This window comes from Ochotona curzoniae, unplaced genomic scaffold (genome assembly GCF_017591425.1).
Source record: "Ochotona curzoniae isolate NIBS_2020 unplaced genomic scaffold, NIBS_Ocur_1.0 contig_4501, whole genome shotgun sequence".
Taxonomy (NCBI): domain Eukaryota; kingdom Metazoa; phylum Chordata; class Mammalia; order Lagomorpha; family Ochotonidae; genus Ochotona; species Ochotona curzoniae.
The window spans coordinates 2,687,860-2,704,491 of record NW_024466307.1 but is presented as its reverse complement, the minus strand read 5'-3'; the positions used below and the strand labels follow the sequence as shown (position 1 = coordinate 2,704,491).

General features: G+C 53.7%; 1 protein-coding gene across 8 annotated transcripts in view; it reads left to right on the top strand.

Moving 5' to 3' along the window:
• Positions 1 to 3,216: 3,216 nt before the first annotated feature.
• Positions 3,217 to 16,632, top strand: part of SSBP2 (single stranded DNA binding protein 2) — a 172,331-nt gene continuing 158,915 nt past the window's right edge. For 4 of the 8 annotated variants that reach the window (XM_040985994.1, XM_040985988.1, XM_040985993.1 and 1 more), the window contains exon 1: positions 3,254 to 3,368. In XM_040985994.1, coding sequence (XP_040841928.1) covers positions 3,307 to 3,368 — 62 coding nt within the window. In that variant the 5' untranslated portion in view covers positions 3,254 to 3,306. Of the gene's footprint in view, positions 3,369 to 16,632 lie in introns of all 8 variants that reach the window. The other 4 variants (XM_040985992.1, XM_040985989.1, XM_040985986.1 and 1 more) reach the window with 2 other exon arrangements.

The following is a 16,632-nucleotide window of genomic DNA, read 5'->3' as shown; positions in this document are numbered from 1 at the left end:
GCCAACCTAGAGCTTGAGCAGGGTGCTGTAAGGAACGGCCTGTTCAGAAATGATAAAGACTTCCAGGAAAGGACTCAGGGTCCAGAGAGAGAACAGCACGCACGCGCTCGCGAGAGCAGCGGCCCGCCTGGTTGCCAGCAAACGCTGCACAAGGCAAGTGCTCCATTCTGGAGTTGAGCTGCCTTTCCTTCCCCAAACCCAGTCTGTTAGAGACGCCTCTAAAAGGGACCCTGTGCTTTCCCGCCCCTGGAAGCTTTCCAACATCTCCAGTCTCTTGGCCCTTCCTGAAAAATGAAAACAGAACAATGGATCTTCAGGCCCCTGCCTGCAGATCTCGAATTTGGCTCTGAATGTGTGTTTCAAATCTCATTAATTACAATATTGGTCCCAGGAGAGAGAGTTGCTGATGCAAAGAAACACTCTTTGTACTCCAAATAATTGGAACAAGGGCATAGAAGCATTTTATTTACATATGTAAACATTAAGAGGAAAATACAACAAAAGTGGCTCAGGTAGCCACTGAGGTTTTCAATGATAATTGATTTGATGACTTAAGCTGTAAGGGTACTGTATATGGAGTGTCTATACTTACACAATTCATCAGTTCACTTTACCTGTTGGATGATAACAGTCTTGCAAAGAGAAATCTATTAATTTGGCAAGTTCTGAACTATGACCTTTTAGCATTTTATTTTTTCCAGATACTAAGACCAGCTTGTTCTGATTCCCAGACCTCCCGATGCGCATCTATAATTTATTTATTTTTTAATATTAGAAAAGATGCCAATACCCAGAGGACTTTTCCCTATAACATTTCTTACTAAAATAATCAAATGGGAAAAAATTACAGCAGTAGACAGCAACTAGCTTCTCATTTTTCTTTTCCTTCATTTTCTTTTCACTTTAAGAAACAGCAAACGAAACCAAGGTTACTTGTGGTCTTTTGTTATGAGAAAATGTACAGTTACATATAGTCATCCTATTAGCAGGTTGGGTTGACTCAGTAGAAAATGAAGTCCATCCTAACAAGTCTCTGCTTTATACAGGAAGGGTCATCTGCTCTGGCCAGCCAGAGGCCTTCCTGTCAGCACTGACCGTACCCTTGGCCCACTTGAAGTGTACGTGCAGTGCAAAGCAAGCCACTCTACTGATATACACGAGTCATTTGGAGCCTGCAAAATATACAGCTGCCTAGGTCCATCCCAAAGTTCTCTGATTCAGTTATTCTGAACACAAACAAAAACCAACACAAGTAAATCCTGCAACGGTAATGCTAACACACCATGACTGAGAGCCACAGATAAGAGAACCCACAGGCCAGTGCAAAGCCCACTCTCAGCACCCGAGGGAAACGGCCTCCTTCCCAGGAGGTCTCTCCTATGCCCTGGAGGACAGGTCAGCAGGTGCTCTGGCTCCTTCCCGATGGCATTCTCTGAGCAGCATCTTTTCGGGACTGTCCCGTGAGTAACCAAGTCCCTGCTATGGCAACCACTCCATGGGTTTGCTCCAGAAGTAGGTAACTGAAGATCAAGTCCCACAGTGCAACCGTTGAAGGGGGTGTGTGCGCCTGACAATCTCTCACACTTCTGAGCGCATCCCTGCAGGCCTGGCTCCTCCCTGGTCTTCAGGCCACGGTGCCACACCAACACAGGAGGTTTTGAGCCATCACCTGCTGCCCTCTGGGCCACACCTCAGCAGGAGGCTGAGCGGCTATGCTGGGGCCATGCTGGGGCCAGGCCTCCGACCAGCAGCTCCTAGGGGGACCTGGGCGAGGACATCACATTCTGCCTGCTTCTCCACCGTGTCTCATTTCCTTCAGTGCAGCAGCCCCTTCGTCTTGGTTTCTCCCAGTCTTACACTTCCCCACCACCCCCTTCTTCCATTCACCACGTTCTGCCAACAGCAACCTCCTGTTTCACCGGTTTCTTCTTGCTGTTGCATCCATCTCGGAGTCTAGCTGTATTTTTATGATCTTCCCGCCCTCCCCATCTCCAACAAAGATCCACTCCCCCATGGGACTCTCATTCCTTACTCCCCACTGCAGTTTCCATGCTAAGAAGGCCACCTCTAAACAGCCCCTTTGGCATCCTGATCCTGTAGCCCTAACCCTAGCCCCAACCTGCCCCAACCAGGTGCCAGGCGGAGGCTGCAGTTCCACCCTGTTCTACCCAGAAACTAGGTTGTGTGCCTTTCAGAAACTTGGCGCATTTAGGGACATGGGCTTGGGGATTTGCTTCCAGAAATAGTCCCCGGCAGCCTTGGCGCACTGGCGCCCTCGGAGCCTGGCTGGGGCCTACTCTGACCCGGCAAGGTCAGGGAGGTCTTCTCAGGCCTGCTCCAGGCACCACGGTCAGGAAGACAGGGGCGGCCTGGCCTCCCAGCTGCCAATCCAGGGAGCTGGGGAGAATGCGGGCGTCTCCGAGGGGCCCGGGGCCGGCCTCTCCCCGAGGAGGAGCGGGTCCCTCCCCGAGGAGCGGGTCCAACGCAGGTGCTCCCCAGTGCACAGGGCGCGGTCCCGGGCCAGGCGAGGCCCCGAGCGGCGCCAAAGGCTTCGGGGCGGGGGTAGCGGGGAGCCGGACGTGCTCTCCTCCTGGAGGGCAGACGAGGCGCCCTGGGCCCCCGGGCCAGAGGCTCAGGGGCACGGCGCAGGTAAGCCCGGGCTGCCGGCCCGCTGGCGGCCTGCAGGGACCTCCAGGAGAGGGCAGAGAGCGCCGACAGCGACCGGGGGCGTCGGCACGGGGTCACGGGCGCGAGAGGGGCGGCAGGGCCGCCGTGGGCCTGCCCGTGTCCGCGGCGGGCGCCCCGAAGTCTGGGGCCCGCCCGGCTCCGGCTCCGCCGGCTCCAGCCGGAGACTCCAGGCCGCACTTTCCCCTCCTCCCGGCGCCTGCTCTCCAGTGAGGAGTCGGGCGCGGGCGGCGCGGCGGGAGGGGCGGCGGCGGCGAGAACAGCCAGTTGTTTAAAATCCTTCTAGAGCAGTTTCTAATTCCCCCCTTGCGCCGGGGCTCGGAGGGGGAGGGGGAAGGAGAGCGGGAGGAGGAGGGGGCGGAGAGGGAAGGAGGGAGGGCGGGAGCCGGGGAGGGGACTGCCGCGGAGGCCGAGCCGCCGCCGCCGCCGCGCGCCCGGGCAGCCGGAGGGAGGCGGGCCTGTCAGTCTCGCGCGTTGCCCGGGCGAAGGGGGCGGAGCTCCGGCGTGGGGCGGCCAATGGTGGGGGTGGCTGCGTGGGTCGCCATGGGGACGGGGCTGTTCCCGGGGAGGCTGTGATGGGTTGACAGGTGCGTGACAGTGGGAGCTGCTCTCGGCACAAGCATGTACGGCAAAGGCAAGAGTAACAGCAGCGCCGTCCCGTCCGACAGCCAGGCCCGGGAGAAGTAAGTGTCTCCGCTCCGCACCCTCCGCCGTCACGCGCGCGCACTCACGCACGCACCGCACTCTCCGCCAAGACACGCAGCCCGGACCCGCGCCTTCCCCGGGGCCGCGGAGTGGGTGGCTGCGGGGGGGGACGGGCGGCGCGCGGCGGGGAGCTCGGTGCGGGGGTCGGCTGCTGCCCCGAGGGTTGCGGGGGGCTGGGCGGCTGGCCTTGGGGGGCCGTCGGCGGGGAGCGAGCTCGCCCTGGCGCTGGCGAGGGAGGGGGCGCGCGGGGCGGCGGCGGGGATGAAACTTGTTTGGGTGCTTGAGGGACGTAACCGGGGGTTCGCCTCCTCGCAGAGTAACTTTGGAGCCGCGCTTCAGGGGGCGAGGCCGCCGGGGGTCGCGGCGTGGAGGGCGGGCGGGAGGCGCCCGGGCGAGGGGCGGCCGAGCGGACCCCCACAGAGTGAGGTCTCTCCGGGGGGCGGCGGCGCCCCTCAAGTTTGGGGAGTCTGGCAAGGACCGGGTTGCCGGGAAGGGAACGTGCGCCGGGCGGGAGCGGGCCCCGCGGGGCCGAGGCTCCCGGGCAGGCGGTTGGCGGCCCGAGAACTTTTCGGGACTTGATCCTGCCCGCCGTCGGGGGGCGCGGGGCCGGGCGGGCCGGCGCGCGGGGCAGGCTGCCTCCTGGGGTCGTCCGGGGGAGGGCACACAGGTGTCACCTCCGGCGGGCGCCCCCCGCGGGGGCCGGCGAGGCCGGGGGGCCGCCGGCAGGGCCGCGTGCGGCTGGGCTGTCGCTGCTATTCTGGTGTGTGCTCGCAGCGGCGACCTGGTGCTGACTGAAAACGAGAGCAGCGGCGCCTGTGACCGCGCCGAGGAAGAACCCCCGCCCGGTGTCGGGGCGCGGAGCCCCCGGAGGCCGCTGGCCGCCCGCAGCCCTGGGCTCGGGCAGGGGCTCCCCAGGGGGCGCGGGGCGCCGGCGGGCTGAGGGGCGGCGAGGCTTTTCCCCGGAAAGTTTGTTGCGCCCTGGGGAAGGGGACCGGTTTCCCCCGCGTGGTGCTGGCGGCGGCAGCCCGCGCGACGTCCCCGCCACGCAGGACTCCGGCAGGGGTGCGGGAGGGGGCGGTGGTGGCGAGAAGCGGCCGGCCCGGGTGTCGCGTCGCAGGGCCCGGGCAAGCCGCGGGGAGGACGCGGAGATGCGGTTTCTCCTCAGAGAAGGTTTCTGTGAGGCGCTGCGTGGAAGCGCTTGGTGCCGCCGTGAGGAGGGGATCTGTAGTCCGAGAGGCAGCTGCTGCTGAGGTGGAAGTTTTGAAAACGCGGGCTGTGGGGTGCGGGTTAGCAGGGCAGACAGCCGAAGGAGGGCGTTCTGAAGGCTGACGTGAAAATTGGGCATTTTGCCTTATTCTGGTCGAGGGTGTGAGGGGGTTGAAGTGATGGGGCTTGGGGGGTTGACTGAGGAAGAGTTCATTTCGGGCGTTTTTAATTTTTTTTGCTGGTCACTCAGCCGTCTGTATCCTGATTTTCTTTTTAGTAGTTTCTGAGAAGGTAATAAGGAAGTGTGGCCTCGGGTGCGTGGCGGTACTTGGGCTGTCAGCTGTGGTGGGGCCAGCCCCGAGTGGCGCCCGGCGTGGAGCGGGCAGGGCGCGCGGGCCCTGCTAGAGGGTGCTGTTTGATTGCAGTCTGTTCTCCCATTCATTACGCCTGGCAGCAGGGAGTCTGGACCGGCTCGCCCGCCCCAGGGACTAAATATAGGTGAAGAGGCCCGCTTGGGGCATGGCCAGCCGCTGCTGGGTTCATTGTGGGTGTTTTTCTTTCTTTCTTTCGTACTTTTTTTTTTTTTTTAATGAATTCCTAAGCGCATTTGTTTTGACTCCCAAGACAGACATGGAGGTAGGCTGTTTTTTTCGGGAATAAAGTTAGTTTCATTTTGGTGGGAGAGTGGCTCTTCTGGCCATCCAGTTTTCTGCCGCCCTGCTGTCCCTGAGCTGCCAAGGCGCCTTTGGACCAGCAGCGTGCTAAGTCAGATCACGGAGTTCAAAGGAGCAGCACCAGATTTTTTTTTGTTTGTGATTTTTTAAGGCGGGAGACTGCAAAAGGTAGCCTAGTGAGGAAGGATTTTGCTTTGGTGCACAAGTGAGGGATGGGCTGATATTTTAAAGTCATAATTTTCAGCAGTAAAATAATTTTCAGCAGCAAATAATTTTCAGCAGTAAACAGGAAGTACATGCTAAAAGAAAAGCGTTGTGAAAAAAGTTATAAATAATAGTGTGCATGTGAAACTAGTGTTGGTTTGTTTTACAGTCTCAAGAAATGTAGATTGGTAGCAAGTGTCTCCCTCTGTCGTGTGTTTTCTCCTTTGTGAGCAAGTCCTGGTATGCGCTTGTTGGTTGGCTGTACACAATTTCTGTAATTCCTGCGGATGCTTCCTCCAAGGGACACGTGGCGAGCAGCGTAATGACTTGCGTTTAGGAACAGGCAGATCAGGTCTATTAAAAAGGTTTGGCTTGGGTTTAATTAGGGAGGGACTGAAAACACGACGCTTGTGAAGAAATCTTAGTTCTGATCTTTGTTCATGTCTCCCTTGGCAGGCAGTCTTTATAAACACTGATCACAACTGTGATGAAGTAACTGTGTTAATTGTTTAATGTCCTGCTTTGACTAAAATATAAGCTTCCTGAGGGTGGAGGTTACTTCTCCTTTCTCCTCTGCGCACACTCATATCAAAAAACACCAGATAAACTTTTGATAATGAAGATGACAGACCTAAGTTTTTTCAGTGTGGGGACAAAAACATTTTTCACTGACCTCCAAAGGTTTCACATTCTTCCGCTTAGTTGCGTTTCCACAGTTTCCCCAAGCAACAATGTAGCAAGAGTAACTTTTGCTTAGTTGTCACCTCTGTGCTTTTTGCTGTATTTAGTAGTAACACATTATCAGTATTTTTCCTAACTCTGCTAAGTTTGCAAGATAGTGGATGCCCCTCCCCCCATGAAAGAATTAAGAAAACTAAGAGTGTGAGTCCTAGGTTTAAAAACTCAGCCAGGTGTTAACGGGTAGAAGGTAGTGGCAGAGTGGGGTTTCTTGCAGCTTGTTTTAACTTGGGAGCCTGTGGGGTTGAAGCCGCAAGGATGTGCTTCTCAGTGGAGCACCTTGCCCTCCTGGTGTGAGGAGGGTGCTGTGGATTTAAGGACCTTGTCAAGTAAGCAGATGAGGCCGGCTCGGAGTCTGGATCCTGGGTGCGCCCTGGTGCTGGCACCTCGGTACTGGCATCCTCTGTGTGTGTTGTGATAGAAGGCAGGGAGAGTTGGAAGCCTTCAATAATGAACAATCTTGGTTCCTTTCACTTTTTTCTTTTGCTCCCAGAAACTGTCTTTGGTCATTTACATTTCGAATTAAACATAATAGCCGTGAACTCTTCCTGTAGGAAACGCTGCCGAACTTGAAGCTCCATGGCCGTGCACGTGACCACAGGAAGGGTAACTGGCAACTGTAAATAGATGAGTAGTGATATTAATCTTTTATGAACCTAATTTGATCTTCGAACATTATCTTATAGCCCAGAAAGACAAATCTGCCAGCAAAGGAGGTGGGGTGTAAGGTACACACACACACACACACTCACACACTGACACACACACTCTCACACACACACACACATAAAGACACACACACTCATACACACATTCATATACACATGTACACACACACAGAGGAGCATGATGCTTATTAAATAAACCGGTCAGAAACTATAGAAGCCAAACCTTATCTGAGCGGGGCCTCTGGAGAGCAAGTTGGGCCTTTCAGTTTTGGATCTTGTTGGATGTACCAAGAAAGCAACGCTGTCTAGCGGTTGTCGGGGTAAGGATGCTGAGGGGGGTTTTACACGGGGTGACACCCGGCCCCCAACCCCGAGGAGAGGGACCGACCTTCCCTTCTGAGGGAAGTCACAGCAGCCTTCAGCAGCTCCTTTGACGTGATGGGTCCCATGTCAGGTTTATGGCATTAAGGGGCGCTGTCCTTGTTCTGTGTGATAGGAAACCGGCCCCTGCCAGTCCATCCGCAGGGAGCGTCCTGAATGTGTGGTGACCCCAGCAGAAGTGTGTCTGTGCTATGACAGGGGCTTTGGGTGTGTGTGTGTTTTAATTTTGATCTATGTTTCTGTTATTTTTGGAGAAGCATCAAAAGATGTTTTTGAAGGTGCAACTCTAAGAAGTTGTGTCATGTGTTCAGAATCAGATTTGAGTTTTCTTTAGCCGTATTTATTGTAGCTCTAAGAAATATGAGGATATTTCAGGAAGTTTGAGGAAGAATAGACTAAAACGAGAAATTCTTTTTTTGCACAAAAAGTTTTTGAAAACCATTGGGAAAATGACACTTTTTTTTCAGAGCTGTGAAAGCAAAAGCAATGAAAGGTTTCTTCTGTACTTTGAAAGACAGTTTGACATCTAAAATCAGTCTGACTGAGAGAAATCATTAAATTTTAGTTCTTCAGTACTAGGGCAAATGTGCTTTATATCTTCAGTTGCTACTTGAAAGTAGAATTATTTTGTTTTAAAATTAGAAAACACCCCTTCCTGTGGGCTTGGGACCGGAATTCCCACGCTGTGGCTTGTTAACGTTTTACCTTCGTGATGCACACTTGGAAGTTAAACAGGAGGACTCAGTTGGAATGTAGATCCTTCCTACTCTCTCAGCAATCGCAACTGTTACACAAATGTGAGGATGTAACATTAGGATGAAACTACTGGGCGTGAAAGACCAGAAACTGTCTGGGAGTGTATGACTTCAGGATGTGAATTGAATATAATTATCACTTTATGGTGGAGTTGGCGGGAATGTTCTGTGCTCTCTGCGTTACTGCCTTGACGCTGGTGAGGGAGGAGACAGGTGGGATATGTGTGCGCATTGTACACGGACGCATCTGTTCTTAGAGGGTTGGTAACGGGACTGGTACTGGGAGAGGTGACTGGTAGGCTCTGCAGGCTACTTGTCTGGTCCACATGGCTAAGTGGTCATCTTCAGATTAATTGTTAAGGTTTTTGCACAGCAGAGTAAGAGTTTTTTTGGTGTGTGTGTGTGTGTGTAATAATAAACCAAAAATAAAGTTCCTGGTCTAGCCTGGGCCATCTTAGCTCTGTGGTGGAAATTGGTGTTCACTCCTGTGTGTAATTGCTTAGTAGCAACAAAGCTGCGTCTAGATGGTACTTGCTCGGGTTTCCCGGACGCTGAGCCGCTCAGAGGCCGAGTTGAGCCGGCACAGCCCTGTGCAGTTCATGTTCGCCGGACCAGTGGGTGACACTAGCTCCCCTGGGAGCGTCTCCCGATCTTGCTTCCGGGCCTCACGTCGCACACAGTGCACCACTTTGTGTGTGTGTGTGTGTGTGTGTGTGTGTGTGTGTGTGTGTGTGTGTGTGTTAGGGAGTGTTAGGGGTGTTAGGGAGTAGATTTTCGGTGTCTAATGTAGCTCAATTTCTCATTGTGTTCCAAGTGTTGGCGAAAGTTTTGTGGAGGCAAGAATAGTCCGTGAAGGCACACGTGTGTAGTCGTATCAGTGTGTTGATGCCCAGGCTCTTCCCAGAGTGAATATGGTGCTTTTTCTTTAGGAAACTGATATTTGCCTAGGCCTCCTTTTATTTTTCATTCCAAGTTTGAGGAAAACAAATAAGTGCAAAGCTACTTTACTGGTGCACAGATTCTTTGTAAGTGAATTGTTCTATTAAAAAAATGTTCTTTTTTTATACAGCATTGAAATGAATGTTCTTTTGGAAAATGGTAACATTCTAAATACCGTGGGAAGGACCTGTGGAGTTTTGTCATAGTGAATTATTACTTACTGATCTTGATAGGACATGCCATCATAGAACTCTGCTTGCATTATCTCATTTAATTCCCCTCAAAAAAAATCCCATAGCCTATAGCTACTATTTTAATGTAACAGAAAAAACTGAAGCTTAAAATGAGTTTATGATGCTGAAAATATCAAAGCAGTAGGTGGAGCCTGGGTTAACTGATCATGTTAAAAGCACACCAGCTGGGCCCAGCACAGTAGCCTAGTGGATAAAAGTCTACTCCTATGTGCTGAGATCCCATATGGATTCCAGTTCGTATCCTAGCTTCTCCAGTTCCTACCCAGCTCCCAGCTATTGCCTGGGAAAATAGTGGAGGATGGTCCAAAGCCTTGGGAACCTGCACCTGTGTGGAAGACCCAGAAGCTGCTCCTGGCTCCTGGCTTCAGATCGGCTCAGCTCTGGCCATTGCAGCTACTTGAGGAATGAACCAGCAGATGGAAGATCTTTCTATCTTATCCTCTCTGTAAATCTGACTTTGCAATAAAAAAAAAAATTAGTAATAAATAAGTCTTAAAATAAAGCGCCCCAGCCAGGGGGCTTTATGTGCTGCGGTGCAGTAGGTCGGCTTGGACTTGCCATGCTGTGGCCCCTTCTTGGAGTGCTGACCCAAGTCTAGGCTGCCCGACTTCCCACCTGGCTCCCTGCTAATGTGCCCAGGGTGACAGCTGCCTCTCTCAGGTTCCCTGCATCCCTTCCTCGCGTGGAGGAGGAAGGACAAGATTTTTCATACGGTCTCATCAGTCAGGGAGAAAAACCCCTTCTTGAAGTTGCTCGGGAGCTGACTTCTTACCTGCTGTTAGAAAGGACTGTAAAATTCCTTTCCGTAAATCAGTTACTGACAAAGGTAATGGGATTACTGCTATTGGCTTAACTCAGTCACTGCTCATCCTGGGGCTGGGAGCCATTGCTGCCCGTACCTGGACAGCCCGAGCACAGTTGGGAACCTTTGGCAAGGAAGATGTGTTTTGAGAGTGTCAGGAGCATAAAATGGATCTCTGCTTTCCTGAAGCTTCCAGTCTGCGTGAGGTGGTAAGCATAGGGGCAGGAAGGCACTGGGCGGCTCTGGCCTCTGCAAGTGTGGAAACGCATGTGCTGGGCAGCCTCCACGAGCAGCTCATAACCTGCCGTTTGCAAAGGGAAGAAACGCAGCATTGTCGAGGGGCACGGAGAGGCCGTGCTGGACCTGGTGGGCAGTCAGCAAGGCTCCTGCTCAGGGCAGGTGCTGTTCACCTGAGTCATGTTGAAAGCAAGGCGTCAGGGCGCAGTGTGGCTGAGGCAGTGCCGGAAGGACTAACCCACCCCGAGGAAGCTCTTCAACATCAGTGCTTGCCTCAGCACACACTGCTTCATCGTGTGCGTGTGTGTGTGTGTGTGTGTGTGTGTGCGCGCGCGTGTGTGTGTGTGTGTGTGTGAGAGAGAGAGAGAAAGAGAGAGAGAGAGGCGGAGTTGGGATGAAGGAGCTCTCCTGTTTTTGTGGGTGAATTGGGTGGTGGGTGCAGTTGGTCTCCCAGGAAGTAGGGCTGATTGTCTTGCATCTCCCACACCCCCGGGGCTGTGACTGTCCCGAGGGAGGACGGTGACAGACACAGACACCAGGCATGCTGTTAGCGGAGGGCGGTGCACCTGCGTGAGCATTCCTCCCAAGCCTCCCAGGGGGCCCTGGAGGCTCTCCTAGCAAACTGTAGTTTTGCTTTTCCTGTCGTAAGGCCTGGCGTGATGTTTTCTTTGATGTCCCATGTGTCAGATAGGAAGCTCTGTCACAGTTGGGACCCTGGCGTGGTGTGTACTTGCTCGTCGCATTCCCAGCTGGGCTCAGTGTGATGATCTGTCTTACAGTGAATGAATGAGGGGTGTAGCTACTCGCAGATCTGCAGCGACAGTGTGTCATTGGCCCATTCCTTCCCCACTGGATGAATAAGTAATTTCTGAAGAAGATTTTTCCGTTGTATAGCACTTAGTAGTGTTTCTGTGAATTCAGGGCTATAGTTAGAGATTATCTTACTGACATTCTGAGGCAGTGTGTGTGTGTGTGTGTGTGTGTGTGTGTGTGTGTGTGTGTGTGTTTAAGATTTATTTGTTTTAATTGATAAGGGCGATTTACAGAGAGGAGGAGAGACAGAAAGGCATCTGCTGGTTTGCTCCCCAAGTGGCTGCACTAGCCAGAGCTGAGCTGATCCAAAGTCAGGAGCCTGGAGCGTCTTCCGGGTCTTCCATGCGGGTGCAGGGTCCCAAGGCTTTGGGCCGTCCTCTACTGCTTTCCCAGATCACAGGCAGGGAGCTGGATGGGAAGTGGAGCAGCAAGGACATGAACTGGCATCCATATGGGATCCCAGCACAAGGACTTTTAGCCACCATGCTAATGTGCTGGGCCGGTAACTGTGTGTATTTTTAAATGAGTATCTTAACTTTCTTTGTACTTTTTCTTTCTTCAAAGGTACGGATACATATTTTCCATTGTCTGCTTCTCCTATGAAATGCCATCAATATAGCTAAGGCTGAGGCAGGCCAAACCCAGGAGCCCAGAGCTAGCTGGGACCCACTGCAACAGCTGCCACCTGCTGCCTCCCAGGGGACACACCAGCAGGAAGCTGGAGTCAGACACAGACTTGACACAGCCACCCAGACCCAGACCCGATACTGCCACTCAGACCCACCACTGCCACCCCAACTGAGACCCAACGCTCCACCCAGACAGACCGAGACCCGACACTGCCACCCTGACAGACATAGACCCGACACTGCCACCCAGACAGACACAGACCCACCACTGCCACCTAGATAGACCCAGACCCACCACTGCCACCTCGACCGAGGCCCAACGCTGCCACCCAGACAGACCCAGACTCGACACTGCCACCCAGACACCCTGAAGCGGGTCCTTGGCATCCCAGGTGGTATCTGTTGTGCTGAGTGCCTCGTCCTGTGTGTGTTTGCAGTGTGGAATTTGGATAGCATAGGCTCCCTGGGGCCGAGTTTTAAAGTACAAGTGAATTCCCCCTCACAGTCTTCCCAGGGTTATGATACTCAGTCTCACTCCGTGCGTGTGGGGTGCAGTTGCACGAGTGATGAGCTGTAGTTGGAAGCTGACTCACCTGAGCTGGGGGTGCAGATGCTGTGCAGCCTCACTGGGCTGTACTTGGGTTATTTGGGTCCCCAGCGTCCGTGCTCCTTGCATTAGCAACAGCTACCTCTTTTATGGTGAGAGAGTCATGTATACTTAAGCAGGCTTGAGTATGGATTTGACTCAGCGGAGAACTGAAGCTCCGACGATGGTTACAGGTTTCTGTCGGTCCTGTGGCTAAGTGAAGAAGATGCGTGGCGTGGTAGGTGCAATTCTGAACAATCGGTGAACTCCCAGAAGTGCTACATCATGGGACGATGGGGTTGCTAGTTGGAATCCTCAGCTTTTCCTGCGAAGGTGGGTCGGTGTGGGCTTTCAGGTGCTTTCAGTGCTTACCTGGCACTCACTGTCTGGTTTTTATTGGTGAACTCTTCCCAGCTGCTTCTCCAGTTAGCTGCAGGTTGAGAGTTGGGGCGGGCTAGAGAACAGGAAAGTTCTTCCTTTCCAGCCCTCTGTCTCCCTTGGAGGGAAAGGCTTCCAAATGTTAGTGGCCTCTTCCTTCTTAGTGTGGTAGAACACACAGAGCAGGCTTGCTGTTGGGTGGCGTGAGGCACTTGGTGTTGTTACGGAGACCCTGCCCCTCTTAGGCCTTGCCCCATCAGTAGCGCCCACTGCCCTGCCCCCGCGCCCACATCTGAATGACTGTCCTGATGTCTCTCGTGCGTGGGCTCATACAGTGACTGGGTTTTTGTGTCTTGCTTCTTTTCTGGCTCAGTCCCTCCAGCAGCTTGGTAAAGTCCATCTAATCTCCATTTTACATACTGGGGAACAGAGTCTCAAGTTGTGCGTTTTGTTCCAGGCCACCCATAAATGGTGTAGTCTGGATGCCAACTTGGGTTTCTGCCTCCGCTGCCCATTTTAGCTGTTTTGACTCACTGTGCTTCCCTGTTGGACCCTGGGGGAGACGGGGGAAGGCAGTGTGACGGGGGCACGCTTGGGTTGTTTCCTTAACTCACATCCACTGTTGGGTGTGGGGACATAGAGAAGGAGAGAGGAGTTACTGAAAGGCCAGGGGCGTGTTACAGCCGTTCCCAGCTGACGGAGTTGTCAGCACTCAGAGTGGCCACAGATATTCCTCAGTTCTTCGCCTGGTAAATGAGTTATAACAGCTCTTGGCATGGAGGAGGAGGCCAAGGAGAAGCCCAAGATCAAGCTGTTCCTTCCATTCTTTCTGTAAACTGGAGTCGGAAGGAAATGAGAGAGGAATATGTACTATTAGCAAAAACCCTTTCTCCCGGAATGATGGAATGGCGGGTGTCTTCCCCGGGTCTTCCAGTCACCGCCTGGCCTGGTAGGATGGCATTTGTTTCCGCTTTGCACTAGGTGTCCAGAGAGTTGTCCTTGTCCCAAGCGTTCCAGTTGTGCCACCATGTTGGGGCTGTCACCTGGCCATCCTCTTTTGGGGTTGCTTTCACAGCACCACTAACAGCTGGATCAACGCCACCCTGCCCCTCTGTTCTGCTGTTAGGGAGGAGATCTCGGGGTGCTGCCTGGGTACCTGCCTTGAACTAAGGGACTAATGCTGGTGTTCCTGCAGGTAGAGATGGCACGAGGGAATGACGTATCTTTCCGGAATACCGTATTAGGGTGGTTTTCAGGGGACACTTTCTCTTGGGAAACGACTCATTAATTCATTTGGAATTCAGATGTGGGTGAGGTGGATTTACACAGGCCAGAAAGATTCAGGAATAGGCAGGTTTGTCTAGAAGCACAAAGTTGGCCCATGCTTTCTGTAGGATGGGAACATTGTGGGTGGGAGAACCGGAAGAAACGTTAGAATATTCTGGCCAGAATGCGTTTGTGTTGGTGTTGGGCAGGTGGCCGGGGGCGGCTCCTGATGGGCTCCGTGAGCAGAGCTACTGAAGGTGTGCAGGGTTCCCTGGGCGGCAGGCAGAGGTTGGAGGCTCGGCAGGGAGGGGCCCTCGTTCCTCTGCCTTCTGCTGAGCTTGGGCCCGTCGCCTGCAGAGCCCAGCGGGTCAAGGGAACTGAAGCCATCAGCTTCCAGTCACAGCAGGGCAGGAAGGACAGAGAGCAGACACGAAGGGGCAGGGGAGGACATCTGAACAGTGTTCAGTTTTCAAATTTTCAAAAAGGGTTTGGTTATTTATTTTGCAAGAGTTACAGAGAGAGAGAGAGCTTCTGTCCACTGGTTTACTCACTGGATGGCTGCATTGGGCCAGGTGACCAGCATTGGGCCAGGTGAGGGCCATGAGCCAGCCCACTGACGTGTAGGCAGGGGTGCAGACCCCTGGGCCATCTTGTATTGCTTTCCCAGGAGTGGTAGTGGTAGCTGGATCAGAAGTGGAATGGCTGGGACTCAAAGCAGTGCCCATTTAGGATGCTGGCATCACCGGCAGGAACTTTACCCACTACACCACCGTGCTAGCCCCTAGGTTTTATTATTATTATTTTTTTTTAAATTTGGAGTAAGTATTCCCCTAGTTCTTACTATAGAATAACCGTAAGAAAATAGAACTTCCTCAACAGTCAGGTTTTGTCAACATAACATGCAAGTTAGTTTTTGAAGCTTGTTTTACTTCTTCATGGTAGTATGTATTTATCTATAACTAAAGGGTTGGGGATCGTAGTCTCCCGTTTTCTGGTGTCTCCCCATTCCTCCATTTCTGTCCAGGCTGTTCCCTGCTGTGTGCCAGCCACTCCCGAGGCCCTGCGGCAGGTACCCTCCACAGGAAGTTAGTGACCACTGCTTTGGGGCACAAGCACTGTTAATAGGATGTGGCATGTGCTACAGAATGGGGAAACGGGGGCTTTGAATGCAGCCTCTGACTACGAGATTGTCAGGAGATGTTTCTAGCAGGGTGCTTATTGGCACACAAGTGCTAGCTGAGTTGGTGGGGGTTAGCACAGAAAGCGTGGCAGAAAGAGGGAAGTCTGCAGAGATGAGGAATACGGTGGCCGTGGTGGCCGTGACCCTAGGGCCCGGGGCTGGTCGGTGCCCTTCTCCCCCTACCCCATAGGGTGGGCTCCAGGGTTCATCTAGAAGCGGTGCCCGCCCCGCCCTCCACTTCTCTGACTTGCCGAGGAGACCTGCCACGGTGTGAATACTATGTGCTTGTTACACTGTTTGCTTTAAAGACAGGTGTCTAAAAAAGTGTCTGCATGTTGGAGAAGCTACTGAAAGTAACACCTGTAGGTTGGAGCACTGATGAGCATACATGGTTTTCCAACTTTTAAAAACCTTTCAATCCTTGCATTGTGTTTTCCGGGAACTTTCCCAAGTGCCCTTGTGCGTGGCTGGCTGCAGAGTGGTGGATGTGCCTGACTGAGCCGAGGGGCATCCGCAGGGCAGCCCTGAGTGGCAACTTGGCTTGGCAGAACAGCTGCTTTAGGCAGAAGATGAGTTTTAGAAGGATCGTTGTGGAAGCGACTGAAGTGTGTGTCAAGGGGTCAGGTCTCTTAGGAAGCTGTCGTGGTGAGAGCTGCAGTGACAAAGCACAGCCTCTTGTCATCGTTGTGTCCCCACACGGTGGCAGCCATGCGTCCTCAAGCAGCGACCAGCGCTCTTGCGTGTCAGAGGCCCGGGTGTTGAAGGTGGCTGGACTTGCGGTAGCATTCCAGCCTCACACACGTGGGAGAATTCAGGAGGAATTATCGCGTAGCGTGAGGGGGAAGGTGCCGCATTCCGGGGCTGGTCGCACGTGGAGAGGCCGGATGACAGGCTACTCTGCTGGAGCTGCTGAGTTGGGAAGGAAGGTGCCAGCTCCTGTGCCACATAGGGTGTGCCCAGTGCCGGGGAGAGATCTCAGTGCCCTCAGGAGGAGTGGTGGGAGGGGCACACCCAGGCTGTGTGTGGGCAGGAACAGCACGCGTCCCGTGGAGGCCCTCCCTGCAGTGCCAGTGTGGGGACGAGCTGGGCATAGGCGGGCAGAGGATGGCGCTGGCTTTACCGCGGGGGGACACGTGGTGCGTCATGCTGTGAAGGGTTTCTGTCAGCTGCCGGGCACTCTCCTGTGCCACACTCTGAGAGGCGTGTATAAAGAAGTCCAGTGAAGCGAGGTGCACTGGGAGCAACTGCGAAGGAACTTTTAGGGTGGGTGACATTGCTAACTATTGTCACCTTTTTCTTCAAATTATTTGAGGGGTAGTGAGAGAGGGCTTCTTTCCCCAGCTCACTACCAGATGCTGCAGCAGTCATGGCTGGGCCGGCCCGGAGCCAGGAGCTGGGAATGCCGTCCAGGTCTGGTCCAGGTCTCCCACATGCTGCTGGCAGGAACCCAGTTCCTTACCCAGCATTGCTGCCTCCCATGGTCTCCACGGTAGGAAGTGGGGGTCAGGAGCTGGAGCCAGGAACACAGCACC